The 14,798-nt window shown below is 46.7% G+C and overlaps 1 protein-coding gene across 1 annotated transcript in view; it reads left to right on the plus strand.

Moving 5' to 3' along the window:
• Positions 1-14,798, plus strand: part of LOC105478074 (protein kinase cAMP-dependent X-linked catalytic subunit) — a 122,325-nt gene that overhangs the window by 36,001 nt on the left and 71,526 nt on the right. Inside the window, 1 exon segment of the mRNA XM_011735046.3 lies at positions 4,699-4,867. Coding sequence (XP_011733348.2) covers positions 4,699-4,867 — 169 coding nt within the window.

Raw genomic sequence — 14,798 nt, forward strand, 5'->3', positions numbered from 1 at the left:
CTTAAGCTTTCCCCTTAAAGTTTTGACTTTAATCTCCACATTGCAGCCATGCAAAAGAACAGAATCGTGTCCTTTGCAGCAACGTGGATGCAGCTGGAGGCTACTATCCTAAACAAATTCATGCAAAAAATCGACAGCCAGATAGTGCATGTTCTCACTTATAAGTGGGATCTAAACATCGAGTACTTCATGGACACAAAGATGGGAACAATAAACACTGGGGATTCCAAAAAGGGGAAGGGAGGGAGTGGGGAAAAGACTGAAAACTTCCTATTGGAAACTGTTTACTACTTGGGTGACGGGATCGTTAGAAGCCGAAACCTCAGCATCATGCAATATACCCACGTAACGAACCTGCACATGGACCCCCTGAATCTAAAATTAAAAGAAAAGACATAAACTCCACATCAGATTTCCCTCGTGTGTAACACTACTACTTAGCTTGGAGAGAGATGGAGGGGATCTCTAGGGCGGGGAATGGACCACTTACCTTCAAGATTTCTCTTATCAGGAAGGAAAGATCTGACCTACCTAGAAACACTTGAAAAGACTATTTTTTTATGTCTTATTGGGCAAAGCTGGGTCAGATGTGGCCACCCTTAGCTGCAGAGAAGGCTACAAATAGACATTTTCTACTCAAGTGGGATAATGGTAACTGGGGAATGTGTACTGGAGAGCCTCCGAACACCAAGCAGGGAAAATATACCAGCACCATTAAGTGTTGCCTTTGTCTTCTGTGCACTTAAGCTGATAAACCTTTAACATTACAGCATGCCACTTCTGTCTGCTTTGAATAAGGTTGTTTACCGACATACTTCTGCAGTCTGATTGTGGCGTTGACGGGACTGACCACATCTCCCAGGGTAGTGCAAAGATCCGCTGTAGTGCATAAGTAACATGTTTTGAGTTTTGTATGTTTATAACTCACACAGCTCAGAGAAAGGTTTAAAGAAGTCACAGAAGCGTGAAAAAATCTGTTGAGTCATAGCTGTTGTTCTTAAAGTAGGCATGGAGAATTCTCTCTGTTGAGGGTCAAATACAAGTGCTAAGAAGACAGAATGTTATGCAATAAACACAGCCAAGTAATAAATGGGTTCCTTGGAGTGAGTGATAGAGAAAGGTAAGTAAGGAGGAAGGAACCAGACAGAGGAAGAAAAGTCAGGGACCATATTCATTGCATTATTAGAATTTTAAGGTGTGGCAAGAATTTAATGTTTCCCAGTAATCTGTATGTTATGTTGGAAAGAAGAGCAACAGGAGACTAAAAGGTTACTCTGTTGCCCATTTCATAGGTCCAATCCCAGGCAAAGCTTGGGTTGGATGCCAGTGTTTCTGATTCCTAATTGTGTTTTATCCAGTTGAAACATCAGTGGCCATAGTCAAACACCTAAACTGGATCAGTTCACAGTCCTCAAAGCCCTTCTCCTACTTCCTGTCTTTGACCTCATTCCACCTAATTTTGTCCACACCATGTCGTACTGTAATAAAACCTATTTTATTTCCAAATTAACTAAGAGAATATACTTTAAAAAGTGTTACTATCTCGTTGTTTACTTCTTTTTAAAAAGAAGTATTTAACACTTGTCAGCTATTGACGTTGTTTACTTCTTACACTTTTTCTTTATCTTGTAGTTCACTTTCTATTTCTGCCATAATAAAATATTCATTATCGGAGACTTCACTTAAAAGCAAAGGTTACTTCTTCTCCTCCCTTCCCAGTCTGCCCTAAGCTAGTAAATTCATCATTCGTTAGCTCATATATTTTACAACATGGGGATTTTAGTTTACAGCAAATACTCTTAAGTAAAATTGGTAGCTTAAGTACAACTTTTTCTTTTCATGTTACCATGTGCAATCAATGGCATTCCGGACTCTTGGAAGGAAGTCCATTGTATGGTTGTGGTCTTTTTTTTTTCTTCTCAAGCCAGTCAAAAATACCCAGTCACAATTTAAAAAATTATCCGCCCTTGATGGTGCATGCCTGTAGTCCCAACTATTTGGGCAGAGGTGGGAGGATCACTTGAGCCTGGCAGGTCAACACTGCAGTGAGCTATAACTGCGCCACTGCACTCCAGCCTGGGCAACAGAGAGAGACCCTGTCTCCAAAAAAAAAAAAAAAAAAAAAAAAAAAAAGACAAAACAATGTAACGTGATCTACCCTCTAAGCAAATTTTCGTATATACAATTTCACTATTGTATGTGTGAGATTTTTATATACAAAAATTTCATATATCAGTTCAGTATTGTTAACTATATGAACTGGGTGTATGGTAAATCTCCATGGTTTATTTATCTTGTTCAACTAAAACTTTGTATCCTTTGACCAATATATTTCCCCTTCCCCCTCAAGCCCTGTCCTCTGATAACTACCTCTCTACTCTCTGCTTCTATGAGTTTGACTATTTTAGATTCTGCATTAGTCCATTCTCACGCTGCTCATAAAGACATACCTGAGACTGCTTAATTTATAAAGGAAAGAGGTTTAATGGACTCACAGTTCTACATGGCTGCGGAGGTCCCACAGTCATGGTGGAAGGTAAAAGGAGGAGCAGAGTCACATCTTACATGGCAGCAGGCAAGAAGAGAGCGCGAGCAGGGGAACTCCCATTTATTAAAACATCTGATCTCGTGAGACTTATTCACTATGGGAAAAACCCACCCCCATGATTCAGTTACCTCCCACCTGGTCTCTCCCATGACTCGTGGGGATTATGGGAGCCACAATTCAAGATCAGACTTGGGTGGGGACACAGCCAAACCATGTCAGATTCCTTGTATAAGTGAGATCATGCGATATTTAATATTTGTTTTTCTGTGCCTAGCTTATTTCACTGAACATAAAGGCCTCCAATTCCATCCATGTTGCCGCAAATGACAGAGTTTCCTTCTTTTTTAGGGCTGAATGGTATTCCATCGTGTATATGTACCATGTTTTCTATATCCATCTGCCCTTGGACGGACACTGAGGTGGTTTCCATGTCTTGGCTGTTGTGCATAGTGCTGCCATAAACATAGCAGTGCAGGTGTCTGGAAGATCCTGGTTTTCTTGAGTTTTGCAATCTAGCATAAAGCAGGCACAGGAGTATCAGCAAATGAATGGATAGGTAAATGGATCAATATTGATTAGTGAGCTTTGCTCGTCAACAGATGCTGGTTCCTCAGAAGGATACACTTCCAAACCGTCCTTTGTCTGAATGTCAGTTTCTGAGAAGCCTGCTCTGCTGTCTGGGGTGAATGTGATCACATAATATGGGAGGGCAGTTTTGTTTTAGTTGCTCATCTCTGTCGGAAGCTGTGGATGGGTTGTTTAAAAATATTGCTGAGGAATGACTTGCATGTCAGTAAGGGGCTGCTAACGCTGGGATCAAGGTGGATCAAAGGCAATTTAGGGATACTCTAGAAATCCTGCATCAGTCGCAGTGGCTCATGCCTGTAGTCCCAGTACTTTGGAAGGCCGAAGCAGGAGGATCGCTTGAGCCCAGGAGTTCAAGGCTAGCCTGAGCAACGTAGTGTGACCCCCTCTCTACAAAAAGTACAAAAATTAACCGGGTAGGCTGAGGCGGGAAGATTGCTTGAGCCCAAGAGGTGGAGGCTGCAGTGAGCTGTGATGGCGCCACTGCACTCCAGCTTGGGCGACAGAGCAAACTCATTTGTTCCCAACCCAAGAACATTTATGTTACGTGAAGAATATTTCAATATGTGCGTGAACACATGCACACCTTGTGAGATCAGTGTATTACAGGAAGAAGAGGAGGATGAAGAGGAAGAAGAGGAGAAGGAGGAGGAGATAGAAGGAGGAGGAACAAGCAAAGCTTGTTTAGAGATTCTGATTTTCTCTTATATCTCATTGACTATTAGATTTCTTCATTTAGATGCACCCCAGTGAGAGGAGGAAGTAGAGGAGGAGGAGATGGAGGAGGAGGAAGAAGTAGAAAAGAAAAGGAAATAGAGGAGAGGAGGAGGAGGAGGTGAAAGAGAAGGAGGAGAAGATTGAGGAAGAGAAAAAAGAGAAGGAAGAGGTAGAGGAGGGGAAGGAGGAGAAGAGAGTGTTTGGATTGAAACTGTCCCAGCAGAATACTGTAGAGCTGTTGGTTTTCTCTGGTATTTGTAGTGGTTGCCGTTGTTGTTGTTGTTTTCTGTTGTGGGCACCTACAGCACTTCATCCCAATCCACGGCAGATTGTAGAATATGGACTCCGTGCTTTGAGCAAGCCTTCGTGTGCGTTAAGGAAACAGCCGTGTTGAGGAGGGCTGTGTTTTACACCCTGTCTGGATTTCTGATGAAACCAGAGAGCCTGAAGAGAAAAAGGCATGTTGCACAAGTCCATTTACTGTTACTCTAATGCGTCTCCATGTGGGTGTGTGGGGCGTGTGGATGTGCTGTCTGCAAAGACTGATCTGCAGATATTGTGGCCAGTTTGTCTCCAAATTGAAGAACCATTCAGAGGCAGATGGCTCTCTCTGTCTCCCTCTCTCCCTCTTTCTCTCTCTGCAATTTCTGTATTCAGTGGAAAATTCCAGGTGAGCGCCTCTCACTAAATGCCATCAGCCCATGTGTGCCGTGACACTCAGTCTCTGAAAGTTTCGCTTGGGGTCTGTGTTTGCTGTCCTGGTGCAGCCCCCCGCTGATTGCGTGGCTGCGGTGGTTTCTCCCTTTGCCAGGAGACTTAATGGCTCTGTCGATTTCTTCTCTCTCTAGGCACTGGGACGTTCGGGCGGGTGCACCTGGTGAAGGAGAAGACAGCCAAGCATTTCTTCGCTCTCAAGGTGATGAGCATTCCCGATGTCATCCGCCTGAAGCAGGAGCAGCACGTGCACAATGAGAAGTCTGTCCTGAAGGAAGTCAGTCACCCGTTTCTCATCAGGCTGTGAGTCCCCTCCTGAGGCCTCTCCCCACACACCCTCCCTAGGCCCCTGTGTGTCTCTTCTTGTAAGAAGCAGGGTGGGCCGAGACCGTGGCCTGCGTGCAAAGCCTCAGGCCACAGCAGTCTCCACCTGTCAGGTCTTATCAGCCTCTGATCTCGGAGCTGGAAAACCTCCAGGGCTCCTGACCTCCATGGCTGACCAGGTCCAAAAAGAAATGCTCTGTGTTCAGAAGTCCATGCCCAAGGCCCCTAGCTCCTCTCCTGGGTGAGCCAAGTATCTCTGCCTGGAAAAGGATGCAAGAATCTTTGTCTCCTCACCTCCTTGGGTTCTGCTTCTATAGCTCTCTGGAGAACTGGTTAAGTTGATTTTTAAGGGACCACAGTCTTTTGGACGGGGCTGGGCTTCAGGTTTCGTGGGTTTCTGGTTGACTGTGGATGAGAGATATCCCATTTAGATGCAGCCCACACCCTTCCAGCTGATGGTACACAACAGTCTTATGTCCTAGGGTAGGTGTGTGAGTCCATTCGGGCTGCTATAACAAAGGATCTTAGACTCGGTAATTTACAAATAACAGACATTTGCTTCATGGTTCTGGAGGCTGGAAAGCCCAAGATCAAGACATGGCAGATTCAGTGTCTGGTGAGGACCCGCTCCCTGGTTCATAGATGGTGCCTTTTTGCTGTGTCCTCATATGGTGGAAGGGGCGAGGGATCTCTCTGGGGTCCCTTTTATAAGGGCACTCATCCCATTCATGAGACTCCACCCTCATGACCTCCCAAAGGACCCACCATCTAACACCATCACCGTGGCAGTGAGGATCCAACATAGGGATTTGGGAGGACACAAGATATTCAGACCATTCCAGCAGGGTAATTCCGTTTCCAGCCAGGTGTCTTAGACAAGGATGTCCTGCGTGTCTCTCCTTTCCCTCCATGGATGCCTTCCATCCAATTCCCCAAGTCTTCCCTCTGCCGTCTTATTGCCACGCCTCTCCTGTCCACCTATCCATCTTCTGCTTTATCTGGGTCCCGTCTCTCTGCCCTGATTTTCTGTACTGGCGTCCCTCCTACCTGATCTTTCTCTCCCAGCCTTGCTCCCCTTGAAGACATTCCTCACTTTATAGCCTCACTAGTCCTCCCAGGTACCTCTGCAATGACCTGCCTCTCTCTGGTCATTCTCAGGGAACTCCTGAAGTATCCCATATAAAGCCCCAGCAGTGCGGCATCCTCCTACCAATATCCTCATGGACTGGCCTCCTGCCAGCACCTCCCTGCAGGAGAAGGTAGAAGGTGCTGTTTACCCACTCACTCCGGTGCTTCTCCCAGGCCACCCTTCATTGACCGGCCTCTTTCTTTGCTCTCATCATTGTCCTTCACTTCCCCCATCTAAGAAACACCTACTTGTTTTCCCTCATTCACCTGCTGTCCCCGGGACACAGGGTGCCTCCCATCATATTATTGAAGCACCTTGTGTGTACCGGAACAAGTGCACCTGCCTTCTCCTCTGGACCCAGTGCTGCCTGAGCTTCGAACAAAATCATATGCAGAGGATGGGCATGGTGGCTCATACCTGTAATCCCAGCACTTTGGGAGGCCGAGGCAGGTGGATCACCTGAGGTCAGGAGTTCAGACTAGCCTGGCCAACACGGTGAAAACCCATCTCTGCTAAAAATACAAAAATTAGCTGGGTGTGGTGGTGCACACCTGTATTCCCAGCTATTCAGGAGGCAGAAGCAGGAGAATCGCTTGAACCCGGGGGGCTGAGGTTGCAGTGAGCCGAGATCATGCCACTGCATGCCTGCCTGGGTGACAAGAGTGAGACTCTGTTTCACAAAAACAAAGGAGTTCTTTTGAAGGCTGGGCTTGCAGGTGGGACCCTTCCCTTTCTCGTTTGCTTTGTTGCATTTTTCTGTGGCTTGCAGGTGTCCTAAGCATGATACTGTGGGGTGTGCCTGAAATCTTGGGTGAGGGGCTCCAATTCTGGGGATTCCACCCTGTTGAAGGTCGAATTGTGTCTCCTGAAAAGATATGTTGAAATCCTCACCCCGACTCCTGTGAATGAAATTGGAATGCTATTTGGAAATAGGGTCTTTGCAGATGTAATTAAAATGCAAGTGGCCAGGCACAGTGGCTCATGCCTGTAACTGTAGCACTTTGGGAGGCTGAGGTGGAAGGATCACTTGAGCCCAGGAGTTTGAGACCAGCCTGGGCAACGTAGCAAGACTCAGTTTCTACAGAAGATTAAACAATTATTCAGGTGTGGTGGTGCACACCTGTGCTCCCAGCTACTAGGAAGGATGAGGCAAGAGGATTGCTTAAGGCCAAGAGCTCGAGGCTGCATTGAGCTGTGATGCCACCACTGCACTCAAGACCCTGTTTATAAAAACAAAACAAAAAAAATAACAATGAAATGCAAGTAGGATGGACTGATTCTGCTGTACGGTGTGCTTTTAACCTTGTGTGACTGGTGTCCTTACGAGAAAAGGAAGGAGACGCAGACACAGAGACGGCCGAACACCGAGAGGAGGACACCTTGTGAGGATAGAATTAGAGGGTGGAGGAATGGTGCATCTCCAAGCCAGGGGACTCCAAGGATTGCCGGCTACTCCCAGAACCTGGGAGAGAGGCCAGGGACAGATTCTCCATCAGAGCCTGCAGAAGAACCAACCCCACCAACACCATCATGCTGAACTTTGGATTTGGGGCTCCAAAGTCATGAGAGAATACCTTTCTTTTCTTTCTTCCTTTCCTTTTCCTTTTCCTTTTTTTTTTTTGAGACAGAGTCTTGCCCTGTCACCCAGGCTGGAGTGCAATGGTGCAATCTCGGCTCACTGCAGCCTCCACCTCCCAAGTTCCAGCGATTCTCCTGCCTCAGCCTCCCGAGTAGCTGGGACTACAGGCCCGCACCACAATGCCCAGCTCACTTTTGTATTTTTAGTGGAGACAGGGTTTCACTATTCTTTCTTTCTCTTTTCTATTCTTTTTTTTCTTTTCTTCCCTCCCTCCCTCCCTCCCTTCTCTCTCTTTCTCTCTCCTCTCCTCTCCTCTCCTCTCTTCTCTCTCTCTCTCTCTCCTTTTCTCTCTCTTTCTTTCCCTCCCTTCTTCCCTTCCTTTCTTCATTTCTCTTTCTTTCTTGATGGGGTCTCACTCCTTCTTGCCCAGGCTGGAATTCAGTGGCACAGTCATGGACCACTGCAGCCTCTACCGCCTCCCAACTAGCTGAGACTACAGGTATGTGCCCCCACGCCTCACTAACTTTTAAAAGTTTTTGTAGGATGAGGTCTTGCTGTGTTGCCCAGGCTGGTCTCAAACTCTTGGCCTGAATCTCTCCTCCTGCCTCAACCTCCCAAAGTGCTGGGATTGCAGGTGTCAGCCACTGTACCTGGACTGAGAATGCATGTCTGTTGTCTGCCGCATCCCCCCACCCCAACCCTCAGTTTGTGGTACTTTGTTAATGATAGCCCTGAGGAACTCACACACACCCCCTGCGCCTCCTGGAGCAGGACAGCAGCCTAGGCGATGGGCTCCTGAGTACTCTACAGTTCGCAAATCTAAAATCCCACAGAAGAACCGCAGGGACATGAGAGTGGGTGGGGTGTGCAAGTGAGAGAATTCCCCAGGACGGAATTCTTGAACACCCGCAAGTTAAAAAATAGGGAGGAGCTTGCAGAACAGAGCTTTAGTTAGATAGTGCTCCTTTCTTCAAGCCAGGATAGCTCACGACTGTTTTCCTTAGCAGATAAGGTGGATTCCTGCAGGGACATGGATTCTGATTTTGATGTTCCCTACTTTCAATTAAGGAACAAAGTCATTTACGTTTCTTAAGTCTCATATAAAGCCCTAGAAACTTTAGAAATTCTGTCCAAAGTTACCTATGTTGGTTTATTTTTATCTTTTATATATAAAAAAAGTATATATATATAGATTTAAATTTAGAGACAGGGTTTTGCTCTGTGGCCCATCTTGGAGTGCAGTGGCGCAATCACGGCTCACTGCAGCCCCAACCTCCCGGGCTTAAGCCATCCTCCTGCCTTAGCCTGCAGAGTAGCTGGGACTATAGGCACCCACCACTACACCCTGCTAATGTTTTTATTTTTAATTTTTAAAAAATATATGTATATGTTTTTCACAATCTCTTTGGTGAAGATAATGTTTTTGTTTGTTTTCTATGAACAGGGTCTTGCTATGTTGCCCAGGTTGGTCTTGAACTTTAGGCTGCAAGCAATCCACTTGCCTTGGCCTCCTGGCATGCTGGGATTACAGATGTGCACCACCACACCTGCCCCATTTTAAAATTTTCTGTAGAGACGGGGTCTCACTTTGCTGCCCAGGCTGGTCTCAAACTCCTGGGCTCAAATGATCTTCCCACCTCGGCCTCCCAACATGCTGAGATTACAGATGCGAGCCACCGTGCCTGGCCTATTTCAGTCTTTTAAGGAGTGAAATTTCTCTGCACCATGATAGCTTTTGAAGAGGACATTTTGGATGCTTCATGAATTGTCCTTTGCCTGTACAGCTCACCGGCTCCTCTGAGTGCTGGTTATAGTCGAATGTGAGCTGTTATTTGTATGTCAGGTCCGCCTGGTGGTGTTGCCAAAAAGCATGAATTTTTCCTCATCATTTAAAGTCTACGTGGAATTTAAGGCCACTGTTGATATTATTCTTGGGAAGATTTCATTCAGTGTTTTGGGAAGACGTGGCAGGAACTCATTTCAGAATTCTCTGATTTGGGGCTGAGCTCAATGGCTCACACCTGTAATCCCTGCGTTTTTGGAGGCCAAGGCGGGAGGATCACTTGAGACCAGGAGTTCCAGACCAGCCTGGGCAACATAGTGAGATCTTGTCTCTTAAGGAAAAAAAATAAAAAGAAAATTCTAGCCTGGCCAATGTGGGGAAACCCTGTCTCTACTAAAAATACAAAAATTAACTGGGCATGGTGGCGCACGTCTATAACCCAGCTACTTGGGAGGCCGGGACACTAGAATCTCTTGAGCCTGGGAGGCAGAGTTTGCAGTGAGCCAAGATCGTGCCACTGCACTCCAGCCTGGGTGACAGAGCGAGACTTCGTCTCAACAACAAAACAAAACAAAACAAAGCAAAACATTTCTTTGATTTTGAAATAGTGCAGAAAACAAGGCAGGCCCTGAAGTCCACAGCTCTTGTGAAAAGTTTTGGATCTAGAGAAATGATTGTCAACAATGAGCCTTTAAAGACTTAATGGTGATAGCAGTTTACAGGTGACTTTTCCCAAAAAATTACAGAAAATGAGTTTGCCACTTGGGCATGTTGACTCACACTTATAATCCCAGCATTTTAGGAAGCTGAGGTGGGAGTGTCCCTTGCGCCCAGAAGTTTGAGACCAGCCTGGGCAACATGGCAAGACCCTGTCTCTACAAAAAATACAAGAATTAGCTGGGTGTGGTGGGGGTGCCTGTAGTCCCCGCTACTCAGGAAGCTGAGGTGGGAGGATCACTTGAGCCTGGGAGGCGGAGGTTGCAGTGAGCCGAGATTGTGCCACTGTACTCCAGCCTGGGGGACAGAGAAAGACCCTGTCTCAAAAAAGAATCCAAAAAACAATATGGACTTGGAGAGGGTGATGTAACTTAGCCCATGAGACCTCCTTAGTGACTTACTGAGAATTGATCTTTCAGTGCCCTGCAGTATTATGATAACCTGCTATAGCATTTTGCTTTTTCTGTGCATTAACACTTCAGGGACCAAGTGGCTTTAAGAACTGGATTAAAGTTGATCCAGTGCATTCAGGCACTTGGCATTCCCTGTATATAACACGAGAGAGCACGCTGGGTCTGGCCAGCCCCATGGATAAGATGCTGGAGGGTGTCCAACGTTGCATAATGAGGAGCATGTCTTAGAGGAGAATCCTAGATCCTCTGTGAAGAATGAATTTCATCCTCCCAGCTGTGCAGCTTCTCTTCTAAATGTAAGTTGCCTTGCTCAACATCTGCTTTCCATACTGGCAGTTTTAGGCCTTGGACTTCTTGATGAAAGTATAAAACAAGGACTTTAAGTGGAGGTGCCTCACCATTATGGCTGGAGGAGTCTCTGGGGTGGGGCCATCCTGCACACTGCAGGGTGTTGGGGAGTGTCCCTGGGCTCCACCCACCAGGGACCAGGAGCAGCAACCTCAGTTATGAAAAGCAGACATGTCTCCATACGTAACCAAGTGTTCCTTCAGGGAGGGAGGGCAAAGTTTTCTCCACCAGTGAACCACTGTGATGGCAGACTACCGACAGAGAGATGATGGATACGATAGGTAAGCATATGTTGAGATGGATAGGTGATAGGTAATAGATATTAAGATAGGTGTAAGTGATGGGTGATTGATAGGTGAACAGATAGATGATGGGGAGCTAATAGATGATATTAAGATAGGTGATAATAGATATTAATAGAGACAGTTATAGATGATAGATACTGAGATGGGTAGGTGATTGATTGATAGATTAATGACTGATTGCATATAGACAGAGCTCTCATGCTAAAAGACAGTTTCTCAGCCTCAGCAGTGCTGACACATGGGGCAGGATCATGGAGGACTGTGTAGTGGGGCATCCGGTGCACTGTAGGGTGTTGAGCAGCGTCCCTGGACTCCACCCAGCAGATGCCAAGAGCACCAATCCCATCTGTGACGAGTGTCTAAAGACGTCTCTAGATACTGCTAAGTTTCCCTTATGGGGGGACAAAAAGTTATCCCCGGTTGTGAACCACTCTGACAGATCGTTGATGGATGGATGGATGGATGAATGGATGGATGGATGGATAGAGATCAGTATTGAGACAGATATTTGATAGATGACAGATACTGAGGTAGATGATAGCTATAGATTATAGGTGATTGATAGATATTGAGATCGGTGATTGATAGATGATAGCTATAGATGATAGCTGATTGATAGATAACTGGTAGCTATACATGGTAGATGGTTGATAGATATTGAGATAGATAGGTAATTGATTGATAGATTGATGATGGAACGTATTAGTAGAGTTTCTCAACCTCAGCACTGCTGACATTTGGGGCTGGAGGATTCTCTGTGGTGGGGCCATCCTGTGCGCTGTAGGGTGCTGAGCCGTGTCTCTGGGCTCCACCCACCAGATGCCTCTAGCACCCCCACTCCAGTGTGACAGCCAAAGATGTCTCCAGACATTGTCCTGTGTTTATTGTCGGGAGCAGAATCAGCCCCGTTGACACCCACTGTAGCGGATGCACAGACAGATAACTACCTGTGCGTGTGGAGTCCCTTTCTCCCTTTTCTGCCCCAGCCCCTGAGCCTGTAGCCCCACTCTTCTGTCATGATTGATTGGCTTATGGGCCAAACTGTGGTTCCAGTGCCGTATTATCTATGGCACAGCAGCTGAGCCAAGCCAGTGAGTTTGGTCTGTGGTTGCAGGGCTTAGCCAGCTTTCTTCTACAGAACTTGGAAGGGAAGAGGTCTCTCCACTCCGGGCCACATCCTTCTAGTTCCTGGACGACCGCTCGCTTCTCCATGGAGAGGAGTTCATGCCAGCACCTCTTCTTCAGGGAGGGTGGATGCATCTCTTGGAAACATCTTTTTTTAAAGTCTGCAAACTTGAGTGTGGTCCCGTCGTCACTGGTACTTGTTGGGGGTAGGAGTAAAATCGTTCCTTTGTTTTCCTGAGAGTTCAGGAAGAAAGAACACCATGTTCTCTCCTTTTATTTATTTATTTTTTTTGTTCTCTATTTGAATTTTAAAAGCAAAAATCTAGAAATAGCGCTTCTTGCTCTGTCATCACTGCCTGCAAAGCATAGAGACCAGAGTGAAGGCAGGCAGCTCCTGGATCTTCTCTTCCTCTTCTTTGGCCAAAAAATGATACATTGCATGTTTAGTATTTGGGGCAAAGCAGACGCTTCAAAAAGGGAGGCTTATTTTATTATCTATATTTTTCTTTTTTATTATTTCTTACCTTCATTCCCTTTTTCTATGTATGAAAAGGGAGGTTTAAATTCTTGCAAGAGAATGCAATTGTAGTGTCTTCTGAATAGAGTTTGCCGTTTGATGCCTTCCGGTGCCTGCGCAGGCTGAGAAGAGTCCCAGCGATAGTGGAAAAGGGGCCTTACCAGCTTTGGAGGGCAAGAGGTAGGGGGTGAAGATGAAATGGACACCTAAGGAGAATTTTGCAGGAGGAGTAGGGGTTTATTGACTGAAAGGGGTAGGTGGTGGAAAATCATTCTAGACAGGGAGTGACACGGAAGCCATGGGTCACTTCGGGGGCAGGAAGGACATAGGGGAGAAATTCAAATCTGGGTTCAGCCAGGAGGTGGACACAGGAATGCAGTGAGCTCAGATGTGTAGAAGACTGCCGTGGGGACTGGGATGTGAGGAAGGACTGGCTCTGGCTCAGCTGTGCATTTGGGCTGCTGGACATTGAGGAAATCCAAGGAGGGACAGTGCATTCCAATTTGGGAAACTGAGGGCAAAACATCTGCAGGCAACTGTCTCAGAAGAGCGCCTGAGGCAGGGTCCTTGGAGGGAGGAAGCCACAGGTGGACGGAGCCACCTAGGGCTGCTAGGTCCCCTTGTTTAAGGGCTAGTTGCAGTGGAGCCAGGTCGGAAAGTAGAACTGTTCCGGAGCCTTGCGTGGCATAGAGAGATGTTGGAGGAGATGGGATGACGACGGCTCATTTTCTTCTCACGACAAAAGCCCAGCTTTATGGCAACCTCTGGAGGGAGGAGGACCAACTTCTGTATTAGGCGTCTCCAAATTAGTGAGGCTGATTTGCCTGTTCATAAAAACAAAAGCAGAAGCGAAAAAATCCCTTAGAGGAGAAGCCATCCCCACAGACCCTGCAAATAAAAGACAGCAGATCAGCTTTGCAGATGGAAAGTGCTGCTGTCAGCTAAAGATGAGGACAGAGCAGCTCAGCCGAGGTCACTGGCGAGGAGGGAGAGGGGACTGGGAAACCTCCCTTGTCTCAGTCATTGTCGATGACATTGACCCTTTCTTTATGTTGACGTTCCCCCCCATTCATAGATGCATAGATTGAGCTCTATGCTGGAAAACATTCTTTAAAATTTAATTTTTTTTATTTTGTTAACATATATCACATAACATTTTACATTTTACTATTTTAACTTCCTTTTTTTTTTTTTTTTTAAAAGAAATGAGTTCTTGCTCTGTTGCCCAGGCCGCAGTGCACTGGTGCAGTCATGGCCCACTGCAGCCTCAACCTCCTCAGCCTCCCAAGTAACTAGGACTCTGGGTGCGCACTACCATGCCTGGCTAATTTTTAAATTTTTGGTAGAGACAGGGTCTTGCCGTGTTGCACAGGCTGGTCTCCAACTGCCAGGCTCAAGCAGTCCTCCTCCCTCAGGCTCCCAAGTAAAGCTGGGACTACAGGCAGATGCCACCATGCCCAGTTAATTTTTAAATTTTTGGCAAAGATGTGATCTTGCTTTGTTGCCCAGGCTGTTCTCAAACTCCTGACCTCACTCAATCCTCCTGCCTTGGCCTCTCAAAGTGCTGAGATTACAGGCATGAGCGTCCATGCCCAGCCTCATTTTAACCATTTTTAAAATGTGCAGTTCATGGCCGGCACAGTGGCTCATGCCTGTAATTCTAGCACTTTGGGAGGCTGAGGTGGGCAGGTCACGAGGTCAGGAGATCGAGACCATCCTGGCTAACATGGTGAAACCCCGTCTCTACTAAAAATACCAAAAGTTAGCCAGGCATGGTGGCGGGCACCTATAGTCCCAGCTACTTGGGAGGCTGAGGCAGGAGAATGGTGTGAACCCGGGAGGCAGAGCTTGCAGTGAGCTGAGATCGCGCCACTGCACTCCAGCCTGGGGTACTGAGCAAGACTCCATCTCAGGGAAAAAAAAAAAAGTGTACAGTTCACTACTCGGGAGGCTGAAGCGGGACGATCACTTCAACCCGGGAGGCGGAGGTTGTA

This window comes from Macaca nemestrina, chromosome X (genome assembly GCF_043159975.1).
Source record: "Macaca nemestrina isolate mMacNem1 chromosome X, mMacNem.hap1, whole genome shotgun sequence".
NCBI classification, from domain to species: Eukaryota; Metazoa; Chordata; class Mammalia; order Primates; family Cercopithecidae; genus Macaca; species Macaca nemestrina.